General features: G+C 50.3%; 1 protein-coding gene across 1 annotated transcript in view; it reads left to right on the top strand.

Annotated features, from left to right (window-relative positions):
* The window catches only part of RBPJ (recombination signal binding protein for immunoglobulin kappa J region), a 231701-nt gene that overhangs the window by 62527 nt on the left and 156237 nt on the right, over nucleotides 1-12937 (top strand). Inside the window, exon 2 of the mRNA XM_069631847.1 lies at nucleotides 289-327. Within this exon, the coding sequence (XP_069487948.1) occupies nucleotides 289-327 (39 nt within the window). The remainder of the gene's footprint in view (nucleotides 1-288; nucleotides 328-12937) is intronic.

The following is a 12937-nucleotide window of genomic DNA, read 5'->3' as shown; positions in this document are numbered from 1 at the left end:
CGGAATCTGCAATTTTGTTGCTTTTGCCTCCAGCAGAAATTATGGTACCTCTTTCCCTAGTGTCGCGGTTTAAAAACCTCCATGATGCCACAAATAGCTTGAATGGATTCCTTCAGAGTAAATGTAATTTTATTGTTTTGCCTTTCTAATCCATAGAAAAGAGTATATGAAGTATGAATAACCAGAAAATATAAATGGACAGGTGAAATAAAACTTTTAATTGTGTGTGCTTCTCTTTGGTAGGTTGTTTTGTACATATTATTTAAGCATCCACCTTTTTCATTCCAGGAAGTATGGCGAGCGTCCTCAACCCAAACGTCTCACCAGGTAAGACCTAAATCAGTTTACTCTTGGCATTAAGACGTGTGTCATTTGTGAGAAATGTTTCCTGTGTCATGCAACACATGGTGGCTACATCTTGATAATACTACATTTTGTTTTTCCGAAGGACTCCAACTCGAGATATAGCCTCCATCTCTTGCTATTATGAGTTGAGTCGTGTGCTCAGGTTGCTCTGCGGTCCTCTCTCCCACTGTGCAGAACTCTCGAATCTAGCTGTCCTTGGACTGGTACTCAATTTGCACTGTTGGGTTTAGGCTCTAGCTCTGTTTGGTCTTGTACTTATATTTGCACTGTTATGTTTAGGTTCCAGCCGTGCTTAGTCCTGTACACAAATAGCACTGTCTGGGGTAGGGTCTTGCTCTGGCTAGTCTTGTACTCTGATTTGCTTAGTCAACTAGTTGTGGGCACCAGCTCTGTTTTAGTCCTGTACTCTGGTCGCGTTGACAGGTTCCACCCTTCCTCACACTGGGCAGGACCCTTAGTTGTGGGTGTGTCTAGTCATTACCCAAATTGAATTGTCAGGCGTAGACCCTCTCCCACCTTGCAGGACGTTTGGATTTGGCTGTGCCTACTCTTATCCAGGCTGCACGTTTTGGGTGTGGGCCTCCCTCCAATTGTGCAGGATTCTCAGTTCCTGCTGTGGATTCTCAAGGCCTGGTACTACAATTGAATTGTTGGGAGTAGGCCTCCCACCCACCATGTGGGGCTCTCGACTCTAGCTGTCCTTTGCCTGTATCCAAATATGCACTGTTTCTAGTAGGCCTCTCTCCCACTAGACAAGACTCTCAAATTCCAGGTGTAGCCTCCGTCTCGGCTTAATATATGCGTAACATACGCGTAACATACTACATTATGAACGCCAGGCCCCCTGGTATAGACCTGGATCAACATTGCAGCCTAAGGTACGTATATCTTGCACCACTAGCATGGATACGGGCCTCAGGCACGGCCAAGCATCCATGCATGATAGAACACGCCTAAGCTCATCCGGTCTAGTGCACACATAGCCGTCCAGACTGAAACATCTGACGTACCTCAACACCTCTGCCTGAAACTGTCAGCAAAATATAGAGCTTCATCTGGTTATCTAAACATCCAAGCTGCAACTTCATCAGGAAGACAAACTGCATATCCCACAATCCTACAGGATTGTGACGATGAAAAGGTTGACGCCATGGCCAAGAAAGTTTTCTTGGCATGGCGCTAACGTCTGCAAAGGCCCCATGCACGCTGGCAAGATTCAGCCACACCCTTTTGGAGTGTGCTTCAATTGCGGCTGTCATGATTCCTGCCCCTCATGTCCCCAGCCCTCCAAGATGTCAGGCTGGAGCCAGGCCACAATCACCTACATGGCCCTCAAGGGCCTCTCCATCCCTCCAAAGACTCACTTAGAGTCAGACTTGGCGCTTGTGGCACCAGACTCACTCCCATAGGATAACATTGGGGATTGGACTTGTAGTGCATTGATGGGGACAAGCTGGATGCCCCCACATATTTCGGTTCCCAGAACTGCATGTGGGGTCTAGTCTTTTGGGTGTGGTTCAGCCCAGAGGCACCTGGGATACCCAGAGACTATTTAAGCCACACCAGGCTGAGAAACATGCTTTGCGTTTTCTGCACCTGCAGCGTGACACTCACCGTGTTCGGATCGGTCTCCAGCAGGCCTGCATCTTTCTTCTGCGCTCAGCTCCTGCAAGAACAAGAACACCGTTCGGAACAGCCTTACCTTGCGGTGCTTCTGCCCATCAGTCACACAGACAATAGGGAGTTATACTCTACCAATCCTGTGTTACAGGCCCAGTCTCCAGTCGAATAGCCTCCAGGGAAAGGTTCGAGGTCTTAAGAGGTCAGAACAGGCTGAGTGACGTCCCCGTGGATACCAGGTGAGCGTTACAGCAGCTGACCGTCTCCCAGAAGGTGGGGGGGACACGAGACAGTTTCTTGAATATTATCAAGGACGGGAAGGATGCGATGTGTGAATCCCTCCAAACCGGTCTCGAGACTGTTAGCATCAGCAGAGCCATGGCGGCTAGTACCACAATCCGCAGATTGACATGGTTGCGGAAATCTGTATTTTCCCCTGATGTGCAATCCAGACTTCTGAATATGCCCTTTGACGGCATCCATCTATTTGGTGAAAAAGCTGATGACAGTTTGGAGAAGTTGCTAACTTCCAAAGTGGCGCCCAAATCCCTTGGTGCTGCAATTAGACAAACTCCAAACCGCCCCTCCTGTACGCCCTGGGGTAGGTCCTTTTGCGATTACTTTTACAATTCACCCATGGTGGATGGGGCAAAGGTACGAAGTTTGCATCTGCAGGTACTGCTTTACCCTCAGCATCTGCTTCAGCTGCCCCAAAACCCCTCTGATGTCTTAAATCGCAAGACATCAGTAGGAGGCAGGTTAACTCATCATCTGACAGAATGGCAGGCTATTACTTCAGATGCTTGGGCATTGGAAACAGTTGCCCAAGGTTACTGCCTGCCTTTCCTACACACCCTTCAGTCATCTACTGGGGAACAACTTTTTGATGTTTCCAGATCTGCTCCTTATGCAGGAGATTTTGGACCTGCTAGAGAAAGGTACAATAGAACCGGTACCTGCTGCGGAGAGGAACAACGGTTGCCACTCCCCATATTTTCGAATTCCAAAAAAGGACAGAGGAATGAGACCCATCTTGGACTTAGGAAAGACAAGTTCAAGATGGTTACACTTTCTCAGATCTTTCAGGCCAGCCAACTCCAGGATTGGTTGGTATCGCTGGACCTTCAGAATGCTTACTTTGAATGGATTGTCCTCCAAAGTATTCCACATCTTTGACATGTAATGTCCACAGCTGTGCTGCTTCCGAAATTTTTCGGCAGATGGCGTCATGCGTCGATTCGATGTTCCTAGAAGCACTCCGTCGAGAGCGATGTCACCGGATGTTATAGGACGCGTGGCGCCCATAGCCTCAGTTCTATTTTTTCCGCAAACGTGTTTGCTTCGAGAACTCTGCGTGCCTCGTGTGTTTTTCTTCGTGAAAATGTCTTCATCTACCCCTCTGACTCTGCGGTCCGGCTTGAAGACTTGCAGGGACTGTAAGTTCAAGGTGTTGATTAAACTTGCACCGTATTTGTTTGTGATGTCTGGGCAAGAGTCATGATACCGACAACTGTTCAAAGTGCCCGTCGTTGACTGCTGAGGCCTTGCGGGAGCGTAAGGGAAGTTACAGGTAGGTCGAATTCGAGGGGCGATTCCCCTCGTCGGAAGGAGTCCCAGTATCTCGGTCCCAGAGTGGGTCCCGCCACTCAACCTTGTCGTCTCGGCACTCCCGGAAGCGGCGTCACCGCCATCCACGTCGGATGATGGCACCGCAAGGAAAGTGGCTTGTCCCACTAAATCCTCGACTCCTGAGGAATGGGAGGCCTTCAGGGAGCAAATGCTGGCGATTTTCCAATCCCAGGACACCGTTCCATCTGCGCCTTCGGAAGAAGCTGGCAGGGAGCAGTCTTGGTCCGATGCTCGCGCACCTCCGGGTCCTCTGCGCGATGGGAACCGTCGAGGTCCCATTTGGACAAGGGTACGGTTGATCGCCAGAGACATGCTAGGTCCAGGTCTTGCCCTTCGTCCCGTCCCCGGCGAAACCGCCGAAGTCTGGTAAGGGCTCGAGGTCGTCGTAGACTCTGTTGCCTTCGCTCCAGCCCTCTGAGCGTCAGCGACATTGTAGATGCTGAAGCCTTCAGGGCCATTTGGCTGGAATTTGCTGGGGCAGGTCCTTGGTACTGTGGATCCTCCAAGAAAGGCTAAATCCAAGACTGGGCAGCCTCTTGTCGACTCCAGGCCCACTCCTGTTCCTAGGCAGGAGTTCTTTCCGTCTCTGAATGATATCTGAGGATGAGGAGAGGTCGGATTTGGAGTTTGACCCTGTTGAGCCTGATGAGGCTCCTGTCTTTTCCGGAGACAGTCAATTGGAGGAGTTACGTCAGTCATTGTATGATGCCAGTGGCCTGGACACATCTCTTGAGGTGGAGTTTGGCAGGCCTGGGGCTGATGTTGAATTCTCCTATAGGAGATTGATGGGTAGAGTTACTGAGTATCTTGGTTGGTCCAGTCCTCCAGTGGCATTTGGTCAGGATGACCTTACTGATATTTTGGATCAAGGTCCGTCCACTGACCCAGTGTTGGCGTTACATTTGACTTTGCAAAATAGGGTGGCGGCTACTTGGCAGACCCTGGAGTCTCTACCGGTGGTTAACAAGTCGTTAACTAAAGAATACTGCCCTTCGAGTAGCGACCCCAGCTACCTATCCTCACACCCCACACCCGAGAGTTTGGTGGTTGAGGCGGCTACGGCCACCTCAAGGCAGGCGGCGTACCCTACCATCCCTCTTGAAAGGGACGAAAAATGCTTCGATGGTTGGGCACGCAAGGTGTTTTCTGCAGGGAGTATGGCACTGAAGTCAGCCAACGCCACTTGTGCCTTGGCAAGATTTTCACACTCTGTGGAATTGTGTCTCTAGCGGCTGAGCATATTCCCAAGGGGGAAGAAAGGGATGGGCTCCTTGCTCTCGTGCAAGATGGCAAGGATTCTGTGTGAATCCCTTCAGTCTGGGTTGGACACGTCCCGACAGCGTTAACTGGTCCATGGCTGCGAGCACCGTTATTCGCAGGTTTGCGGAAGTCGGGTTTTGCTCCGGACGTACAGGTCAGTCTTCCGAACATGCTCTTTGATGGCTCCCATTTGTTTGGCAGCAAGGCTGACGAGAGCCTTGAAAGGTTGCAGACCTCAAAAGCTGCTGCTAAAACTTTGAGCGCAGCTGTGCGTCAACCTCCGCCTTTTTCGTCCTAGGAGACAGCAGTGGAGGGGAGGTTCCCTTCGTTACTACTCCTCTTTTGGTAGGACGAGAGGGGCCGCCAGTCAAAGGGGTCAACATGCAGCTGCCTCTTAGCTGTTTTGGAGCAGCTGCGGCAGCGCCTGAAGGCAATGAGGCCATGTTCTATTTTTCGCTTGCTGGGGGCAGACAGTCTCAGCGTCTCGAAGAATGGCGAGCTATTACTTCGGATGCGTGGGTTCTGGATACAGTAGCCCACGGCCACTGCCTTCCCTTCCTAAAGCGGCCTTGTGACAATCCACTGGGGTCTCTTTGAAGCTTCTGGATCCGCTCCTTGTGCAGGAACTCTTGACCCTGTTGGAGAAAGGCGCTATAGAACTGGTGCATGTAGCGGAGAGGAACAAGGGATGGTATTCCCCATTTTTTTTTTTTTATTCCAAAGAGACTCGGGATTGAGACCCATCTTGGACTTGCGTTGGTTGAACAACCTCCTTTAGAAAGGAAAAGTTCAAGATGGTCAGTCTCTCAGGTCCTCCTGGCCCTTTGACTTCAGGATTGGTTGGTGTCCCTGGACCTACAGGATGCTTACTTTCTTCTATGCTTGGGATGAATCGGTACATGAAAGTACCTGAGGTTTGCGGCTGGCAGCTTGCACTTGCACTTTCAGTTTCAGCTCCTGCCATTCGGATTGACCTCCGCCCGAGGATCTTCACCCAGCTAATGATAGTAGTGGCAGCGTACCTCAGGCGAGGGGGAGGGGAGGAATTCCCGTCTACCCCTACCTGGATGACTGGCTGATCCGTGCGAGTTCACCCGAGCAAGCGTTGGATCATCTCAGCCTCACCTGCCGCTCCCTCCACAAGCTAGGCTGCTCACTCAATTTCAAGAAGTTGCATCTGACACCTTCCCAGCAGCTCCAGTACATCGGGGCTGTGTTGGACACGTCCTTGGGAAAGTACTCGCCTCCCAAGGTGTGAGGGCTCACTACATTGTGCAGATGGTGGACAAATTTCAACATGCCCGGCGTCTTCCGGCTTTCTAATTCTTAAGGTTCCTCTGCCTCATGGCATCCTGCATTTTCCTGGTGCCAGAGGCCAGACTGAGGCTGAAATCCCTGCAATGTGTTCTCAAAATGCACTGGTCACAATTCTCAGGCAAGATGTCGGATCCTGTTCGGATTCCACTCTTGGTCTCGCAGCATCTTCTGTGATGGGCCAACCAAGGGAATCTGATGAAGGGGAAGCCGTTTTGGCAACCGTGGCTAGAGACGACGGTAGTTTCCCTCACAGGATGGGGAGCGCATGCTGACTATCTGACGCCAGCGGTCGTTAGTCTCCGTCTGAGTCCAAACTCCACATAAACATGTTAAAGCTGAGGGCTATCATGCTGGCCCTGAAGGCTTTTTTGCCCTCTGTGCGGGGGAAGGTTGTCCTGATCATGACGGACAAGAGTGGCCATGCATTACCTCAACAAAAAAACAGGGGAGTGGGGGGGTAGGGTCACTCCCGTTGTGCAGAGGGGCATTGCAGCTCTGGTTCTGTGCAATCCAGCAAGGAATAACACTCTCAGCAGTACATCTGGCCGGAGAGGAGAATGCGGCAGCGGACGCTCTGAGCAGGCAGAGCGTGGTCTCTCACGAGTGGGAGCTGGCTCGGGGAAGTCCTTCTGGAGATATTCGCCCTTTGGGGAACCCCGCTAGTGGATCTTTTTGCAACCAGTGCCAACCGGAAGTGTGAGATTCTGCTCAAGGGAATTTCTTCATCGTGGCTTTTGTCATTCCCATTTCTGTACGCGTTTCCGCCGGTCCCCATCATTCCTCAGGTTCTAAGAAGGCTGTGTAGGTTCGGATCCCACACGCTCCTTATTGCTCCTTATTGCTCCGGATTGGGCCAGGAGAGCGTGTACCTGGACCTTCTAGAATTGTCCATCTGCCCTCCATGCCGTCTTCCCCACCGAGAGTTCTTTCCCCCCCTCTTTCCCCCCCCCTCTTTCCCCCCCTCTCCCCCCCCCTCTTCCCCTCCCCCCCCTCTTTCCCCCCCCCTCTTTCCCCCCCCCCTCTTTCCCCCCCCCTCTTCCTCCCCCCTCTTTTCCCCCCTAGTGTTTGGTTCTCCATCCAGAGGTCAAAACTCAACCTTCACGCCTGGTTTCTGAAAGCTTGAAATATAAGGATTGGGACCACCCGAATGACGTGATCGAGGTGTTGCTTTCAGCTAGGGGGCCAGCAACCAAATCCCTGTACCGTTGCCGTAAGTTTTGCGACTGCTGCAGTGGACACAATGTCAATCCTTTTCAGTGTTCCATTCCAGTGATGCTTTCTTGCTTTCTTTGGCCCACAGGGGTCTACAAGTGGGTACCATTAAAGGTTACCTGGTGGCGCGGCCCAGTTTCAAGCGCTAGTCTGAAGAGTGTTCTTATTTTAAGATTCCTTTGATTTCCAAATTTCTGAAGGGGCTCATGGATTTGTTTCAGTCGTCCCTGTTTCAGGTGCCGGTTTGGGCACTGAATTTGGTCTTGAAATTCCTGATGGGTGCTCCGTTCGAAAATCTGCTCTTGTCCTTTTGGAGGAGAGACTTCATAGGTTGGACCCTAGGAGAGCTTTGAGCTTTTATCTCTAGGATGTCCAGGGTCAGACAACCAACTCTTTGTGGGTTACGCTGGACACCGATTGGGGCGGGCTGTTACCAAACAGACCTTGTCCAGGTGGATTATCCTCACCATTACTGAATGTTACAGATTGGCGGGCAAGGACCCTCCTGAGGGGTTGCGCGCTCACTCCACTAGGGGCGTGGCTGCTTCCACAGCCCTGGAGCGGGGGGTTAGTATTAGGAATATTTGTGATGCAGCGACGTGGGCATCTATCCACACCTTTGTCAAACATTACTCCCTGGATATGCTCCATGGTCAGGGTATGGCCTTTTGTAAAGCAGTACTTTATTCTGACATCTGATTGGATATTCTAAATTCTTCTCCCTACTCCATTCTCTGGTACTGCTTTGGTAGTCTGTCAAATATGTGGAATACGTTGGAGGGCACAATCCATTCGAAGAACAAGTTACTTACTAACTGGTAACGTTCTTTCGACTGGATATTCCTCCAACGTACTCCACATCGCCCTCTCAGCCTGGCCTTCTGGAGAATTTCCTATGCTATTAACATACCGCTTGCGTTCCCTCAAGGCTATGTGCAGTCAAGCAGGCATTGTGTGCGAGCAGGTCACACATTATGGAGGAAAAACATGTAGTGTAGCTACGGGCGCTGTGCGTCCTATTCCTAACAATCAGTGACGTCCCCCTCGGCGGAGGCCTTCAAGGGACATCAACCCGACTCCATCGACGCAGGAAGCCCTCTGCCGCAAGATTTCCGAAGCAGCACAGCTGTGGACATTACATGTCAGATGTGGAATACGTTGGAGGAACATCCAGTCAAAAGAATGTTAGCAGTTGGTAAGTAACTTATTCTTTCATATGCCAATACACCCGAAGCACAGAAAGTACCTGAGGTTCGCTATTGGCAGCTCTCGCTATCTGTTTCGGGTTCTGCCATTTGGACTAACCTCTGCCTGAAGGTCTTCACCAAGCCAATGGCAGTTTTGGCAGCGAGTGTCGGCAGAGGGGGGGGGGGGGAGATTCACGTCTACCCCTACCTGGACGATTCGTTGATCGGAGCGAGTTTCCTGGAACAAGCTTGGAATCATCTAGATTTTGTTCTTCACTCCCTCCACAGGCTGGACTTCTCCCTCAACTTCAAGGAGTTCCATTATGATACCATCTCAAAAGCACCATTTTATTGGAGCAATCCTGGACACATCCCTGGGGAAAAGCCTCGTCACCAGAGGTGAGGGCTCAAGACATTTTACAGAAGGTGGCAAAGTTCCAAAATGTCCAATATCTTCCAGCCTTCGACTTTCAGAGGTCGCTCGGCCTGATGGCATCCTGCATCATTTTGGTGCCTCGGGCCTGCCTGAGAATGAGATCTCTCCATTGGGCTTTCAGGACCCAGTGTTCACAATTCTCGGGAAAGATGTCCTATCTCCTTCAAATACCGAACAGAGTTGCTCTGTACCTTCAATGGTGGACTTCTCAAACATCAGACGCCTCACTTATGTGGTGGGGAGCCCATACCAACGATTTGACCATCAGCCGTTGTTGGTCTCCATCTGAGACCAAACTACTCATCAACCTTTTAGATCTGAGGGCAATCGGACTAGCACTGAAGGCCTTTTTTGCCCTCTGTACGGGTACGGTAAAGGATGTTCTGATAATGACTGACAACACAGTGGCCATGTACTACCTCAACAGAAGAGGGGGTGTAGGGTCACTACCACTGTGCAGAGGCAATGCAGCTCTGAATTTTGGGCAATACAAGAAGGAATCTCTATTGGCATTCCATCTAACCGGAGAGATGAACACGGCGGCGGACGTTTTGAGCAGGCAGAGCACAGTATCTCACGAGTGAGAACTAGCTCGGGAAGTCCTTAAAGAGATCCTCACCCTTTGGGAAACCCCTCAAGTGGATCTGTTCGCAACGAATGCCAACAGGAAGTGCGAGCTGTACTGCTCCAGGGAATTTCCCCCGAGAGGAGCGCTAGGGGATGCGTTTGTGGTGGACTGGGAATATCCACTCCTTTTCGCATTTCCTCCAGTCCCTGTCATTCCTAATGTGATAAGGAGGTTGAAAAGTTTCAGGAAAACCATGATACTAATTGCGCCGGATTGGGCCAGGAGAACGTGGCACCAGGACCTTCTAGACATGTCCATCTGTGCTCCAATTAGTCTTCCACAAAGAGGATTTTCTCTCGTGAGAGGAGGGTCAGGTTCTCCATCCGGAGACCACTACTCTCCGCCTTCACGCATGGTTTCTGAAAGGCTGAGGTACAAAGATTGGGACCTCCCGGACGACGTAATGGAGGTGTTGCTTTCAACCAGAAGGTCAGCAACCAAATCGCTACCGCTGCTGTTGGAACAAGTTCTGCAGCTGGTGTAGAGATAAAAATGTTGACCCTTTTTTTCATGCAATACACCGACGGTGTTATCTTTCCTTTTACACCTAGCAAATTTAGGACTCCAGATCGGCACAGTTAAGGGTTACCTAGCAGCGCTATCCATTTTTAAACACACTACTGAGGAACCTTCATACTTCAAAATACCCTTGGTTATTCAATTTTTAAAGGGTTGACCAACCCACAACTCCTTTTCAAGTCCCCCTGTGGGACCTCAACTTAGTCTTAAAATGTCTAATTGATACTCCTTTCGAAACCCTTCATTTGTGCCCGCTTAGATTCCTTACCTTCAAAACTGTTTTTCTAGTGTCAATAACTTCTGCACAGCGGGTGAGCGATTTACAGGCTTTATCCTGCAAAGCTCCCTCCCACCCCCCCTCACACTGTTTATCCTAAAGATAAAGTTGTTCTACAGGTGAAGCCAAATTTCCTCCCAAAGGTTGTCGGCATTTCATATTAATCAAAAGATAAACTTGCCTTCATTTTACCCTCCTCATCCGGGGAAAGAGGAAGATAGGTGGCACAGACTTCACCCAAAGCATGCTTTGACCTTCTATATTAGCAGACTGGCTAAGTTAAGACAAACAGAACAATTATTTTTGGGATAGACAGGTCACAAGCTGTTCCAAATTGGCAGCTAGGGACCATCTGAGGGCTGGGCTCATTCTACCAGGGATATCGTAGCTTCGTCAGCTCTTCAAAGGGGAGTTCGGTAAGACAATTGTGCAGCTGCTACCCGGTCGTCTGCACACACCTTTACTAGATTCTATAGCTTTGATTTCTCCACTAGCCAGGGAACTAAATTTGGAAAGGCAGTATTGCATTATGTGCATACTTAAAAGATATAAATTGTGCTCCTTCCTCCTTTTTATACTTTACTGCTTTGGGAGTCTATCAAAGATGAGGAATGCGTGGGAGGGCACCGTCCATTCGAAGAACAAGTTACTTACCCATGGTAACGTTCTTTCGACTGAATGTTCCACCCACGTATTCCTTATCGCCCGTCCCATCCTTACCCGCAGTAAAACTTCCCTTGTTAGTCTGCGTTCCCTCAAGGGTAGTAGCTGTCTCATCCTACACAATACCGAACTCTTCAAAACAGAACTGAGCAACGGACGCTGCGCCCAACTGTTTATACCACTGATGATGTCGATATTGTGACGGAGGCCTTCGAGGGACTTCGACAGTCATCGATGTGCAGCGCCCTCTACTGGGAAACTTTTTTTTTTTTTTCTCAGAAGCAGCAAGCTGGATATGGAAATATCAAAGATAAGGAATACGTGGGAGGAACATCCAGTCGAAGGAACATTATCATGGGTCAGTAACTTGTTCTTCTGCCATAACTGACACTGCCTGGACAGCCCTGCTCCGAACCATCCCTGGTATCAAGATCGGGAATATCGTCCCTAATCGGTGGGGCCCAGATTGATTCGGTAAGGGCCAGGAGGTGACCCCTTTCATACCAGTATCCCTTCTCCACACTTCCCATTGGACCCCCAATATCGGATGCTCCCTAATTCTCCTAGGGATACTTTCCCGTGGGACCCAGAGCCACTCCCCCACTGTTTAGCGGGGTGCAGGTGGAGGTTCTCTTCGAAGACCCACTGTTTGTCCACGTGTTCCTGAAGGTGCAGTACCATTGCCGTCAGTTGGGAAGCTTTATAGGAAAGAGTCCAGTCCGGGAAGCCCACCCCTCCTGTCCCGGTCCTTCGGCAGCACTAATGTATCAAAGGACACTCTAGGCATTTGTCCTTGCCAGAGGAAGCAAAGCATGGGACCCTCACCGGCATCATTTGGTACAGGTAGAATACCCTCGGAAGAAATTTTCAAAGCTATTAGACGCCCCATTCATGATATGTTGTGCTTTTCCTCACTCCACCATTTCGCCATACAATTTGTTAAATAGAGGGGGGGGGGGAACGTTGGCCCCACTAAGGTCCCCCAGAGCCCTCGTAATGTTGGTGCCCAGGCATCGAATGCTCTCCCCCTGGATTTCCATCCCCAAGCACCCGAGTCCCTACACCTCCCTCACTCCGTCCCTAGCTAATGGAAATAGGACATTCCCCGGATTGCCTTCAGCTCCTCCTTCCCCATAATGGGCTCCTGCAGCTCTTCTATCGTGCCCCTATTCAAGCTTGGTAGAGGGATTCCCTGCAAGTACTTGTCCACCTGGCAGTTGTCCACTGTCTTTCTCATATAGCTTATAAAACCTAACAAATTCGTCCTGTACTCTCGTCGTGGCTGAGTGGAGCCTTCCCGAGGCATCCTCAAGCCCCTCCACCCACCGGTCTGTTTGTTGGCCCCTTAGCCTGGATGCTAACATGGGGTCTGCTTTATCCCCTTTTTTCGTAATGGCGTTGCCGGAGGGACTTCATCCCCGACACCACCTTGCCCACTTCCAGTTCCCTTAGCTCCTGTGTCTTAATCCCAGCCTGTGCCAACCTCCCCAGGGAAACCTCCCCTGGGCAGTCCCTTCCCTATCCCGTCATTTGACCTCGAGATCCTGGATTTCCCCCCTCAATCTCTCAAATGCCCTGGCCCTCTTCTCCAATCAAGTAACAAATGGGAGTCAGAAGGTGGTCGCCTCCTGTCTATACCCAAGTTTATTAACACATAAATGACAGAAGGGTGGTTAATAAAGTTATTCCTGCAGATGGTGCCTTAGCGATAGTTAAATGGCTCTGTGTCAGGTATCTCCCACTAAATAATTGCAGTCTATGGCCTATTCAATAGGAAATCAGCTTTTTAAGTTATTTTAATTCTTTGTCTCATCATTTCAGGC

Source organism: Ambystoma mexicanum, chromosome 6q, assembly GCF_040938575.1.
Source record: "Ambystoma mexicanum isolate Mex_15411 chromosome 6q, UKY_AmexF1_1, whole genome shotgun sequence".
Taxonomy (NCBI): Eukaryota; Metazoa; Chordata; class Amphibia; order Caudata; family Ambystomatidae; genus Ambystoma; species Ambystoma mexicanum.
Note: the sequence above shows the minus strand (reverse complement) of the source record. Positions and strands in the feature narration are given on the sequence as shown.